Source organism: Fukomys damarensis, unplaced genomic scaffold (genome assembly GCF_012274545.1).
Source record: "Fukomys damarensis isolate Sample0158 unplaced genomic scaffold, DMR_v1.0_HiC HiC_scaffold_32, whole genome shotgun sequence".
Classification (NCBI taxonomy): Eukaryota; Metazoa; Chordata; class Mammalia; order Rodentia; family Bathyergidae; genus Fukomys; species Fukomys damarensis.
The window spans coordinates 17352493-17367398 of NW_022900944.1; the positions used below are offsets into that span (position 1 = coordinate 17352493).

General features: G+C 45.8%; 1 protein-coding gene across 1 annotated transcript in view; it reads left to right on the top strand.

Moving 5' to 3' along the window:
- Scd5 (stearoyl-CoA desaturase 5) overlaps positions 1-13458 on the top strand; it is a gene marked incomplete at its 5' end in the record, with an annotated part of 145704 nt that extends 132246 nt beyond the window's left edge. Inside the window, 2 exons of the mRNA XM_010628838.2 lie at positions 8665-8897; positions 12063-13458. Coding sequence (XP_010627140.3) covers positions 8665-8897; positions 12063-12253 — 424 coding nt within the window. The remainder of the gene's footprint in view (positions 1-8664; positions 8898-12062) is intronic.
- Between the last annotated feature and the right edge of the window lie 1448 nt (positions 13459-14906).

Genomic DNA, 14906 nt, shown 5'->3' on the forward strand with positions numbered 1-14906 from the left:
AAGAGTAGGAAGGAGGGAGGGAGGGGGAGGAGAGGGGGAGAGGTGGGGGGAGAGGGACCCTGGCCTAGATGACCCCTGGTCAAATCAACTTAGGTTTCTATTGAGAGGACTAGAGAAACTTTAGGCCCTAAACAGTAGAAGAAGAAGACTGAACTACTTTTGCCTAAGACAGATGGCTCCCCACCCTCTTCCTCCCGGAGCTGTTCAACAATTTGCCTGATTACTGAGTGCCTACTGCCCATAAAGCCGAAGAAAGAGAGAGTAAAATGATGACCCTTCCCTGCTGCACTGCAGGTTTGGAGGGCAAAGGTGGGGCTTTGTAGCAGCGGTTTGCTGTCTTTGCTTCCTCCCCCGGAGAGGAGGCACTACCAGAAGAAGGCAGATTATGCATCCAGACCACCGGCTAAAAGGTTTTCTGCTGAGGGAAACCTGGTCACAGAGTAGCTCAGAAGTGATGTAATTGAGGCCAGAGCTGTGTCCAGAGTCATCTGGTTACAACCTTCAGAGAAGACTTCAAACACAGCCAACGTGAATGTTTCACTTGCACATGCCGCACACGGGAGAGACAAAGTCCATTTTCAACCCGAAGAGCTTCCCCACAAATGGGCTTCTGTCTTGGGCTCTGCCTCCGAGAACAATGCATATCCGCCTCCATGGGTGATGGAGAGACAGTGGACAGGAGCCATCCATTTACAAGCTGCCTGGCTACATCATTTGTCCTCTAAAGACTTGTTTAGGAAGCATCCACATTACTCTTCCTGGTATCCTACAAAATGCAGACATTGGAGAGAAAATGAATCTCTAGCAAGGCTTTCAGTGAAATCACAAAAGCAAACATGTTTAATCAAGATGCCAGTGACAGCTCATTGTTCAGCACTGCCACACGCTGGAGGGCCTGTCATTTCCTTCTCCCCCTCTGAGGTGTTTGCTTTTCACATTCCCTCCTTGGAAGTCAGCAGGCTTCCCTCCCCTCTGGGTCTGATAGATTTCACTCAAGATCTTTCTTGCACCAGCTCAGGACTGCTGGGCTCAGGAGCATCCAGGCGGGGGAAATGCTTGCAGACTGAGCACAGCAATTTCTGTTTCATCTAAAGGAAAATCAGAGTTTTAAAGCATTTGTCACGCTTGGATTTGGGAGAAAGAAGGAAGGGAGGGAAAGAACAGAAAGGAAGAAAGAAAGAAAAAGAGAGAAAGGAAGGAAGGAGGAAGGAAAAAAAAAGAAAGAAAAGAAGTCCAAAATTTTTCTTCTGCACAGAAGTAATTTTTGATTGTAGCTGTTCTTAATTTTCCTGTTCTCTTTATTGCTATCGGTTTATTGGAATGAGGGTATTACTCAAGGAATTGGGGAAGGTTAGCATTTAGAAGAGCTAAAGCTTTCTTGGACTAGGGCATTGTTGGGTGTGAAGGCTTTTTGTGTGAAATGTCACCTTGTCCTGAGGTAAAGGCTGAGAAACATCTTCCCAGTGGTGTTGCAGAGGTGAGTGGTGTGGGAGCGGAAGGTCTATATCTGTTGCAGACCCAGTCTTAGAAGCTGACACTTAGGAACTATGGAAAACTGCACTACAGCTTCCCATAGGTGATCTAGTGCTTTTGCTTTGTGTTTCTGGCTAGAACACGTGGGTCTCTAGCTTCGGACATGTTCCATGGGTCTCTTTTGGATCCGTACTTACCTGCCCTTCCCTTCTCTCTAGTCTTCATCCCTTCCCCCTTCCTTGATGATTTTAGAAGTCTTCTGTTTTAGATCTGAGTGTTCTCAGAGAGGAAGCCACTCTCACCATTCCAAACCAAAACCAAACCTGTTGTCAGCATTTTACCATATTTGGCAGTTAGAGAAATGACCTAGAAGCCCATGGTTAGCTAGTATTCATTTAGGCAAGGGATAGGAATCCTCACAGTGCAATCCAGGGGGCTAGGTCCTGAGGACCAAGGACATTACACACACAATCCTACATTGGCACCAACCCTGGAGATAAGCATCTCACAAAGATGCCCCAAAAGCAGCCTACACATGCGTTGTGTGTGTCTTTTTTTTTTTTTTCAGCCTTAATTGAGTTTAGTGGTACATTTTAGGGATACAGTACAGTTACATTCATTGTTGGGATCTTGTACCTCCACATGACAAGTCTTGATTCTCATTTTTTCCCCTTACCCCTGCCCTCCCTTCACTCCCTCCTCCCCTTCCCATCTACAAATACTTTATTTCCATCTTTTTCATTATCTCACATTTTTTTCTTTTCCCTTATTACCCTTCCCCTACTCATCCCACCTTCCCTACACCTTTAGCTCCTTTCTTCCCTTTTTGAAATGTCAGTAATCTTATTAGAATCTTATGTATTATTGCAGATTATTCACACCAGAGAAACTATTCGGTATTTACACATGTGTGACTTATTTATTTCACTTAGGACTATATCTTCAATATGTATCCATTTTCCTATGAATGAATCTATTTTCTCATTCTTTATGGCTGAGTAATATTCCATTTTATAGAAAAACCACATCTTCTTTATCCAGTTTCCAACGAATGGGCAAATAGGCTGTTTCCAAGATTTAGCTATTACAAACTGTGCCACTATAAACATGGGTGCACATACTTCTCTGTGATATGATTCTTTTAGTTCTTTTGGAAAGATACCCAGCAGAGGAATGGCTGGGTCAAAGGGAACCTCCAGTCCAAGCTCTTTGAGGTATCTCCATATTGATTTCCACAGTGGTTGCACCAATCTGTTCTCCCACCAACAATGGAGAAGGGTTCCTTTCTCCTCACATCCCCACCAACAGTGTGTGTCTTTTTAAAAAAAATATTGGTGTTTTATCTCTTTGCCCTAAGTAATGTTTTTTATTTTCCAGAGAAGGTAAGAATTCAGCATTTATTAACCAAAGGTATCATTCATTCCATAATGCTACAGATATGTAGGAGTGCCTTCTGCTTGGGCCGGGGGCTCTGCTGGACCTTGGAGAGTCTGGCTTTCTGTCAGACCCCACTGGTGCTCCAGTGTATTCACGTGAAGCTTCCTGGGGAGGTTCATTGAGATCAACATCAGGAGCGGGAATGGGCCAGGGAAGAAGCTGAGCTTTGATTGGTCTCCATGGAGGCCTCTGCCAGTCCCTGGGCCATGAGGTGCAAGTGGCTCCTTCTCTGCCTGAGGCAGCGCTGCCAGGAGCTGGGAGCTTCCATCCTTGCCCCCTAAGAGGACATCTGAGGTCACGCTTGTGTCAGTGAAGTGTCCCACTGTGCTTCCTGCTACTCCTCAGAAAATCTTGATGCAGCTGGTATGAACGGTCAGAGATTCCTCACATCCTAAGAGCAGACCTTGGGGATAAGCAGCAACAGGGCTGGGTCACAGGGCTCCACAGCATATCCAGGGACCTTTCCATCTTCTGTGCTGTCACCTAAGGGACCAGCTTCGTTCTTCAGGCTTCTCTCCATCCCGGGACAGGATGTCCCCGTGGGAAAAGAGAAACCATCTCTGACCTCTGTGCTCTTTCTTTTCCCCCTGGCACTGGGGATCAAACTCAGGACCTTGTGCTTGCAAGGCAGGTGCAGAGCCACTGAGCTAAATCCCAGGCCCCCTCTTTGCTCTTTTTATTGTTGAGGAAAATGTTGCCCCATACATTTTTATTGTGATAAAATACATACAGAATAATATTTTCCGTTTTAACCATTTGTAAGAAAGTTTTCTGGCATTAAGTGCATTCACAGTGTTACATAATCATTGGTACTCTTTCCAGAAATTTTTCGTCATTCCCTAAGAAACCTCTTCATATCCATTAAATAACTTCCCCTCTCCCTCCTCCTTCCTGCAGTGATAACTGTCATCTTCACTTCTGTTTCTGAATCACCTATTGTAGTGGAATCCGATACATGGAATCCCATAGTCATTATCCTTCTGTGTCTGATTTAGTTCATGAATCGTGTTTTCAACGTCCGTCCATGTTGTTGTGTATGGGATGTGATGAAAGTGAGGTGAATTTTTAAATTAAAAAATGTGTTACAGTAAAAGAGACATCACCGTGAACCCCCTCACAACACCCTCCCTCGCTGAGGACACGTCCCGTCACTCCGGCCACTTTAGGAAGCAGTTCTGAAGGTGTTTTTTTCACGAGTGTCTTTATTTGTGCTGTGATAGCTCCCTCGATGTCCTGAATAAATTCAAAACATTTACCTTTCGTCGCCATTCAGACTTTGGGAAAGAGCCAGAAGTTGCATTGTGCCAGATCTGGTGAATAAGACGAATGAGGACACACTGTCACATTTTTATTGGACAGAAATTGCTGTATCAGAATCAGCGTAAAGCACAGTGGAGGACAAAACCACTTGCCCATTTCTGCTTCCACATATATCATTCCTGTCAAATAAAAAATGTTATGGCAAAGGTAACTATTTGGAGTTGATTCAAGACATAGAGGGAGCCATGACTGTACAACTAAAGTCATTCATGAAAGAAGACACCCGGAACTGCTCCAGAAAGCGATGGGATGTGTGCACAGAGTAGAGCTGCTGGGTCATAAGACAACCTGGTATTATTTCCACCATCATTTTCTGTTGTGTCTGTACCATTTTACACTCCCTCCAGCAATGCAGAGGGTTCCAATCTCTCCGTGTCGGTCAAGGACTGAGAAGAAGCTCCAGTCTAGCTAGATCAAACATAGTGTCTACTTCTGCTATTGAGATGGCCACATTTTCACTCAAATGTGCACCACGTATGAGATAAATCTCCAGGTACATTTACCTCTGTGACCTGTTCTTGATGGGCTAGCTGAGCAGGGTGCGAGAACTGAGCATGACTCCAAGGTCCAGGGTGGATCTGTCCCAGTATGGAAGTCTGATGGCTTTCTGGACCCCTACAATACTCTCGTGAAAGAGGGGTAATAAAAAAATACTTTGTGAGACTGTCGTCGAATGCAAATGAGAGGATATATGCAAATGAGCACACGAATATGCTGATTCCTTCCAAGTCTCTATTCCTGTCACCTCCTCTTCTTGGGACCTGTGGGCTCCAGGGCTGCATACCGATGTCTCTTACTTGGCCTCTGCGTTTGAGTGTACAGTGGACATCTGCTGCCCGTGTCCACGGCTGAGCTCCCATACACCATGACCCAGCCATTCTGCCTCTTACTGGCTAGTGGTGTCTCCATCCTTTGTGTCATTGTGGACTAGCCCCCTTCTCTCCAACACTGAGCCTGTGAACAAGTGCAGTCACTCTCACTGGGAAATGTATTCAGAATTTGACCATTCTCACCCATCCCATGATTCTCCTGGTTCAACTCACACCCTCTTCTACTTGGATCATGGCAACAGCTCCCGAGCAGACCCTCCACTTGGGGCCCTGAGTTCCTATCATCTTCTCTTCTACTGCCCAGCTCTCCTCCTCTTCCCTGAATGTCTTCGGGGCCTCAGTGCTTGTGGTTTCCTCTGCCTCACTTAGCCACATGGCTGACTTCTCATGTCCTCCAAGTCTTCACCAAAAATCTGCAGCATCAGGAAGGCCGTCCCAAGGTTCACTCTGTCACACGGCAGTACCTGCCCGCAATAGGTCGTTCCCCTTCCTTGCTTTGCATTTCTCCTTAGTGTTTACCACTAACCTTCCCTATATTTTGTTTAATTATGTCACTCATTATCCCTCTTTCCTGTTAGTGAAAATCAAATATGAAGGCCTCTGCCACAGCGCCCTTGCTCTGTGAGGGCAGTGATTTTTGTCTGTTTGGTTAATTTTGTATCTCAGTGCTACAGCACGGCCTGGCATGTGGTAGGCACTTAAGAAATTTGTTAGTGCAGCATTTTCCAGAAGAGAAATCTGAGGCTCAGCGCAATTAAATAATCCAGTCAAGGTCACACAACTAGGAAGTAGCTGAGTTGGGGAGTTAGATGTTCTGTGATGCTTCACAACATAAAGCACCCATTTGGTAAAGAGATAGGGCAAGAGTAATGGCCCCCTCTGGCCCTCCTCTTGGCACCAGCTGAAGCAAAGAAGTATTCTCCACGAGGTAGATCCAGTGCTGGAGGACTTGGTGGAGGTTTTCTGTGGCCCCTTGATAAAGGAATTGGTATTTGGGGTCACTAAGCAGGGAAGCTGTGGGGTGCTGGGTGGGAGGCTAAGAGGTCAGCGCCCTGGTTAAGTGGAAACCAGCTGTCAGGCATTCATCCATTCACCTGCGCACTCGGGAGGAATCCTTGCCGAGTACCAGGAGAAGCAACCCAACAGCAGTGCTGTAATTTGACCTCCTGCCTCTTTGTGGGATCTTTTTTTGTTGATCTTTTTTTTCCTTTTTTCTATTTTTTAAGCATCTTTTTTTGCAAAATATGGTGTTGCACGCCTGTAATGCCAGCAGTTGGAAGCTGAGACAGGAGGATTGCAAGCTTGAGCTATATAGTGAATTCAAGACTAGCCTGAAATGAAATACATAATGAGATCCTGTCTCACTAAAAAGAATATCTGTTGTGAGGAGGAGGGGATTTGGCTGGCCTGTGGTTGTGCTGGCCAGTGGAGCCCAGACTTTCTCTGTCACACTGGAAGCCACGTTGCAGGCACCCGCCCTTCTCAGTGACCCAGTTCCCTTGATGGAGTGGTGCCAAGGCCAACAGGTGGCTCCCAGACTGTCCTGAGGGAGGAGGCAGCGCAGGGCTGCGGTGGGAGTCCTGAGGCCTCAGTCACATCAAGGAGGCCATCGCCAGGATCAGGCAGGAGAGCAGCTGGTGTGCAGCCTCAGTCCTCCCCGAAAGCCATGGCGTTGAAGGCTAGAGGTTCTGCCTGAGGTAGCTGGAGGGTTAGACCAGGGAGAGCCATGGCACACTTAGCCCTCTGGCCTGCACAGAGCCGGCTTTCTCGGCAGGTTCTTTCTGTTACTTCTCAGGAGTCATGTCAGGGTCAGGGTCGTGACACAGAACAGGACTAGCAGAGGCTACATGGAAAGGCCCAGTGGTGACCAGAGTGCGGAAGGAAGGGAAGGAGTGCCTGGAGCGGCACTGTGCCTCCTGTCAGCCATATCAAGCTGCTTTCTTCCCTCCAAAGGGGGCAAAAGAGGAGTAGCAGCAGCCCCTGGCTCCGGGCTCCCTGTGCCCTTTCCTCAGAGGCCCTGCCCTCTCACACACTCACCCTGTCCCCAGGCCTGTGGTACATGGCCGGGTGCTCCCCTACCCACCCCACACCCTTTGCAGCTGTGCTCCAACCCCGGCTGTGGCCCTTTTTGGGCATGACTTTTGCCCACAAGTTTACCCTCCCAGGGTCCCTGAGGCCCATGGCTGCATGAAGTGGGGATACCATTCACGTGGGGGAACTCTTAGGTGTCCAGCCCAGAGTAACCCCCTGGAGGCTCCAAAGCCCACTGTGGGTAAGCGTAGCCCTCTGCCCCTTGCAGCTTCACTCCCCACCTTACAGATGGCTCTCAAAGTGCTCCCCAAAAGGCTCTGCACATGAGCCTGGGGAACCCCCTCGAAGACCACAAGTCAGCCCACTCCTCTGACCTCCTAGGTGCCCGGTACTCACGGAAGCACAGCCATCCTGTCTATCCCAGTGCCCAGTGTGTTACTATGCTGTCTAATAAAAACAATACGCTGCCAAAAATGGTGATGATGGGGACCAACACTTCTGTGCCGCTAATGAGCCACAAAGCACACTGACGTGCATGGTTTCGTTTGTGCGCAGGGCAGCATGATGGAATGCTGCCTGAGTTCGAATTTGGGGCCTACCCCTAATTAGTCGTGTGACTTCAGACCTGCCAGCTGCGTAGCCCTTCTCCTTTTCATCTCTAAAATGGAAATGACAATGAGCCCTTCCTGGGAAAGCTTTAAATGACTCGGTACATGTAAGGTATACAAATAGCCCTGCCACATGGTAGGTTCTCAGTGAGGGTTAGCAGCTGCTCGGGCCAGAAATCTAACTAGCAACGGTTAGCTTTTTAATTGTTACTTTTACGTAGCTGCGCCTGTGTCTACACTCACTGTTTATTTTTTATGCTGGCTTAAACGTAATCTCTGATGGGCAGAGAACATTTTTTTTTAAGTGGAAGGTTGCCTCTCTTTTTACCAAGCTTGGTTAGTAGAGCAATAAAGAATAAAATAAAAGATAAATAATAAGAAATAGGGAGATGGATCTTTTACAAAGGGAAGGGGACCAAGAGATGGAGGAAGAGGGAAGAGAAGACAGGGGAAAGGGAAAAAAAAGGATTAAGATGTGTTGCATACAGGTATCACTTCCTCACAAGGAATGCGATCCTTATATACTGCAAACATGTACCAATAAAAATTAAAGTTAAAAAGAAGAAAATGACTGAAGTTGACTGGCTGGTGAAATCACTGTTGGACCTACCTCATATTTTTGGCTTTAGGACAGATGACTCTCTAAGACACCCAGGTTTAGCCACCACAGTGTTGATTTTCATGGAAATTCTTCTTACCCGTGCCGCCGGGCTGGCCACTTCCCGTAGCAGTCTGTGCATCCCAGTTCTCACGTGTGTGAAGGCCCTGCCAGGCCTTTGTAGTTCGTGCAGGCATCTGTCCGCACAGAGGGACACTCGGCACAGCTCTCCTTACGTAGAAAGGGCCGACGGGCCTGAGTGGCACAGATCTCTCCTTGGTCCTCTTTCCTCTTCCCCACTCGCCCGCCGTGTCCCCCACCCTTCATCAGCTGTGCAGCGATGACAAATACCCTGCCTGCCTCACAGGTACTACAAGACCTCCGTGGTGCTCATGTGTTTCCTGGTCCCCACGCTGGTGCCCTGGTACATCTGGGGAGAGAGCCTGTGGAATTCCTACTTCCTGGCTGCCATTCTCCGTTACGCCGTTGCCCTCAATGGCACCTGGCTGGTCAACAGTGTCGCCCACATGTACGGAAACCGGCCCTACGACAGGCACATCAGCCCCCGGCAGAACCCACTCGTCACTCTGGGCGCCATTGGTGAGTAGGGGCCAGGAAGCCGAGGGAGGGAAGGGCAGCCCCGATCTTATGGACTTCTGAGTGGTGTGTGGGATCTGCAGAGAGGGAGTGGAATGGAGCCGACGTGGACGAGTCTTGTGATTGCTTTGATCTTACCTGTGAAGTGGAAAATAGCAACACCTACTTCATAGGATTACAAGGTGCAATAAAAAGTGCAGTGAGTGATTATTTTTATTTTATTTTTATTTGTATTACAGAAAAAGAGACATTGCCATTACCCGCACCCCCATACTACCCCTTGCTTCAAACACACTTACTCGCTCATTCTTCCGGAAGCAGTTCTGCGAGTCCTTTTTCGTGTCTTTAGTTGCACTGTTGTGGCTGTGTCAATGTCCCGATTTGATCCAAAACATCCACCTTTCATGGTCATTTTGACTTTGGGGAGGAGCCAGCGGTCCCACGGTAGCAGGTCTGGTGAAAAAGGTGTGTGAGGAGGGACTACGTATGAATGAGCCTGCCTTTCCATTGGGTGGCACTCAGCAGCAGCAGTATTCATTGTATTTTTTTTTAATTGAGTTTATTGGTACATTCAGGGATACAGTACAGTTACATTCATTGTTGGGATCATGTACCTTTACATGACAAGTCTTGATTCTCATTTTTTTCCCCTTACCCCTGCCCTCCCTTCACCCCCTCCTCCCCTCCCCATCTACAAACACTTTATTTTCATCTTTTCATTCTCTCACATTTTTTTCTTTTCCCTTTTTGTTCTTCCCCTACGTATCACACCTTCCCTACACCTTTAGCTCCTTTCCTCCCATTTCTAAATGTCAGTAATCTTATTAGAATCTTATGCATTGTTGCAGAATATTCACACCAGGGAAACTATTTGGTATTTACACATGTGGGACTTATTTATTTCACTTAGGAGTATATCTTCAATATGTATCCATTTTCCTATGAATGAATCTATTCTCTCGCTCTTTATGGCTGAGTAATATTCCATTTTATAGAAAAACCACAACTTCTTTATCCAGTTTCCAACGGATGGGCAAATAGGTTGTTTCCAAGATTTAGCTATTACAAACTGTGCCGCTATAAACATGGGTGCACATACTTCTCTGTGATATGATTCTTTTAGTTCTCTTGGAAAGATACCCAACAGAGGGATGGCTGGGTCAAATGGAACCTCCAGTCCAAGCTCTTTGAGGTATCTCCATATTGATTTCCATAGTGGTTGCACTAGTCTGCACTCCCACCAACAATGGAGGAGGGTTCCTTTCTCCCCACAACCCCGCCAACATTTGTTATTGTGTGATTTCTTGATAGCAGCCATTCTTTGTGGGGTGAGGTGGAATCTCAGTGTTGTTTTCATCTGCATCTCTCGAATGACCAGTGATGTGGAACATTTTTTCATATATTTTCTTGCTGCTTTCACTTCTTTGTATGAGAAATGTCTGTTCATTTCGGATGCCCATTTTTGGATCGGGTCTTTATATTTGGGGGGACTGATTGTTTTGAGTTCTTTATATATCCTTGATAATAGTCCTTTGTCTGAGGTACAGCTGGTAAAAATTTTTTCCCACATTGTAGATTGTCTCTTAGTTCTGCTAATGGTTTCTTTTGAAGTACAGAAGCTTTTTAGTAAGATGAGATCCCAGTTGTTGATTCTTTCTGCTAGTTCCCGTGCTACTGAGGATTTGTTCATAAAGTCTTTTCCTATACCAATGTCTTCCAGAGTTCTGCCTAACTTACTTTCCAGCAAGTTTAATGTTTCTGTTTTAATATTTAGATCTTTAATCCATTTGGATTTTAATTTAGTGCATGGCGAAAGATAAGGGTCTAATTTTAATCTGTGACAGGTTGATATCCAGTTTTTCCAACACCATTTATTAAAGAGGCTATCTTTCCTCCACTGAGGATGGTGAGCTCCTTTGTCGAAGATGAGGTAGCTGAGTACATCTGCATTTGTTTTTGTGTCTTCCAGTCTGTTCCATTGATCCTCAGGCCTATTTCTTTGCCAGTACCATGCTGTTTTTATCACAGTGGCTTTGTAGTATAGTTTCAAATTGGGAATTGTTACACCTGGTGCCATGTGACTGTTGCCTATAATGGCTTTTGCTATTCTAGGTCTCTTGTGGTTCCAAATGAATTTTTGAATTCTTTTTTCTAGTTCTGTGAAATATAGTGTTGGAATTTCAATTGGCATTGCATTGAATGTATATAGCAGTTTTGGTAGTATGGCTATTTTCACTATGTTGATTCTTCCTACCCAGGAGCAGGGGATATCTTTCCATTTTTTTATATCCTCTTCGATTTCTTTCTTCAGAGTGCTGTAGTTTTCAGTGTAGAGATCTTTTGTTTCTTTTGTTAGATTGATTCCTAGATACTTCATTTTTTTGGCTGTGTATTTTTGATTACTCCTCACAAAGACATGAAAGAAGTCTTCCAGAGCTGCTTGGGAAAGTGGCAAGAGCGATGGAATAAGTGTGTTTGAGGAGAGGGGAAGTATTTTGTGGGGTATTCATGGCAGTGTCTTACTGCAATCTTTTTCAGTGTAGAGATCTTTTGTTTCTTTTGTTAGATTGATTCCTAGATACTTCATTTTTTTGGCATTGTATTTTTGATTACTCCTCACAAAGACATGAAAGAAGTCTTCCAGAGCTGCTTGGGAAAGTGGCAAGAGCGATGGAATAAGTGTGTTTGAGGAGAGGGGAAGTATTTTGTGGGGTATTCATGGCAGTGTGTCTTACTGCAATCTTTACAATTTAAACATTCACTGAAATGTTTTGATCACACCTCGCACTTACTGTCGGAATAATTCTCATCTGCCTCTTCCGCACTCCCCCAAGAAGCCTCCCTGTCCTCACTGCAGTCCACGGAGACTAGTCTCCATCCATGAGCACACGTCACAGTGATAATCTGTTACCAGCCGTGTGGCACATAGAGCTCAAGCTGGAGCTCTACAGCAGTCTGCAATTCCCATGGGAAAGTCAATCCAGGGACTATGTTGTTTTTCTGTTCAGATTTAATTTGTCAGCCAGCTGAGGAATTGCTTCTGGGGGTTGGAGCCAAGTCATTTGTTTCCCAGTCTTTGACATATGGTAGACCCTTAAAAAACAGGTGATAAAAAGTCTGTGCAGGGAGGTGGTAATGGGGTTATTTCAGTGCCACTTTGTGTTTCAGGCGAAGGATTCCACAATTACCATCACACCTTTCCCTTTGACTACTCCGCCAGTGAATTCGGCTTGAACTTCAACCCAACCACGTGGTTCATTGACTTCATGTGCTTGCTGGGGCTGGCCACTGACCGGAAGCGGGCGACCAAGCCCATGATCGAGGCCCGGAAGGCGAAGACTGGGGACGGCAGTGCCTGAAACTGGGACCGTGACCACCATGATCCATGAAGACAGCTGACCGGTGGCTTTTGTCACTATAGTTCTCTAGTTCATGGAACCATCGTTGGGGGTAGAAAGTATGGAAGGAATGGGATGTATCTGGTTGGAAATTTTTGTATTTGTCTCAAAATAGCATCAACTACAACTACCAGTGAAAAAACTAATTTTAAGTCAATACTAGTACTGTGATTTAACATTAGACTGTAGACATGTGATTTTTCCACTGTAGGTACAGTATGCAAAACATACATTGTCATGTGCTTGTACATGATGCTAACCCAGGCAGGATGAATATTAAATTCCTCAGTGACCCAGGAAACACTTGTTTTGTTTAAATCAGGAACAGAAAGACAGGGTAGAAGACAAAGGCGGTGGGGTGGGGCGCGACTTCAGAGTAAATGGAAAATGTTCCTGGTTGTAATTACCATGTCTGTTTGTTTAAATGAGAGAATTGAAAACCTTAAAAACTGAGGATACAGGAAACAGCTCTTGTATTTTTTTTTTACCCTGTTTGCAACTTGCCAATGTTCACTGTCTTTCTCTACCCAGCTAGCTATTTTTATGTCCTGAAACCTACACTCAGCCCACCCTATAAATCAGTACCTGTTTATGTGTTTGAGTTTATTCTCTTTGCTATTGTTGTTTCAAAGGTGTATAACTCAGCCATGCCAGCCATCAAATTAAGCTTAAATTAAGCTCTCCTTTAAATGTTTAGACAGCTAATTTGTATTCTAATTGATTGCAGGCATCGATGCATGTACTTTAGCTGCTTCTACTAAATAAGTGTATTAATTTTCCACGCGAGGCTATCAGGTCTTAATAACCGACAGTTATCTAGAACTCCATCTCCTAATGTTTTATCTGCATGAGGCCATCATTGATTTTGCAGCAAAACAGAAAGTAATCAGTACATAGAGCCTGGATAAAACAACTTCGGTGTGCTCAGTTGCCTTGTTGAATTAATGGATGGCAGGCTGGTCCTTTGTTTTCAATGTTAGAGTAAAAGAAGTGTTGGTATCAGAGTTCTTTGATGATAGATATTTTCCAGAAATTTACATTTAAAATATACATTTAAGGAAAAGAAATGATACTAATTAGAAATTGTCGTAAGGAAGTTTCTTCATACAGCTGAAGAATGTTTAACAGTGTTAATTTTGCCATTAATAATGTGTGAAGAATGAGTAATTTACAATAAATGAGTATGCATTCATTGGTGTTTGCAGCCAGATACTCGATGTGTGTTAGCTCCCAAGAGGACGTGGTGGTTTAGGGTGAGCATTTCACATGGGCTCAGGACTTCCAGAAACTCAGGGGCTAGGTCTGGCGCATCCCACCCGCGGGGTGCACGACCTCATTCCTCACTCTCCAACACTCACTCTTGCTCTGCTCTGGCTGATAGACAGGAACTTCTCCTCCTCCCTGTCACCCAACACAGCATGAAGGACACCCCCAAACTGCCAGTGGTGACCAGAAGGGCGGGAGGTGGACTCTCATTCTCAGCCCAGTCCTGAGTCTCTCATCTTTACCCCTGTACCTCCCGAGTCTTTATCCTTTGCCCCAAAGCTGCAGTGCCTTCCATCAGACAAGGACTTCCTCGCTGGCAGAGGGGGATTCCAGCCCCTGGTGAGTGCCAGACCATGGCAGAGTGTCGTTGTGTTTCAAGGTGAGCTTGAGTCAGCATGGCCTAAAGTGGCCCTGACTGGGAACGGTTGTGTGAACGTTTGATCCCCAAAAGGACTAAACGGAATTTATCTGCAAATAGAAATAATCACATTTGGAACAGCTAGTTGAAATCTCCCCATAAAGGAGGATATACCCAGCAGGTCCGTCCAGACTCTCTCTCCTCTGAACCTGACTGTTGTCTCTATCTGCAGCAGTACCTACAAATGCCTCGAGAGTGGGATGAAGGTTAGAATATTCTAAGGCCTTCCATATTAATGTTCTCTGTGGGTCTCTACAGGAGGAAAGAATCCCTGGCAGGCATTTCCCAAGCCAGTCCCAGATGGCGCCAGAGACACTGCTACATATTTTGAAAGGTTCAGGATAAGGGTGAGGGAATGGCCTCCCCACGTCCCAGATGTAATCTCAGCTCTCCTTCTGCGTTCAGAAGCACCCACCCTTGCATCTAGTCACCTCCGATAGTGTGGGTGCCATGGCGGCTGTGTGGAGCTGGGCCAGGACAGCAGAGCCAACTCAAGGGCACAAGTCCCAGGCATGCTACTGGCCAGCTGTGTGACCTTTAGAAAAATAGTTCTTGCTGGATCTGCTTTACTTATCTGCAAAGAGAGGGAATTAAACCGGACCCTGTCTAAAGTCCCCTCAGCTCTAACCTCAAGTGGTAGCAATAGGCAGGAGAATGCCCCTGACCTCACACTTGAGACAGTGCTCAAGTTAGCACCATCCTTTCTGGAATTTGGAAGGTCAAAATTGAGGAAAATACTTGAGTCTAAGTAGGGCAAGAGAGACTGAGGCTGAAGTGTAGAAAGTTTTTATAAAAGGAAAGAGGAAAAATCTAGGTATGGTGGCACATGCCTATAATTCTAGCACTCAGAGGCTGAGGCAGGAGGATCGCTGTGAGTTTGAGACCAGCCTAGGCTACATAGTGAGTTCCAGGTCAATCTCCTAAATAGTT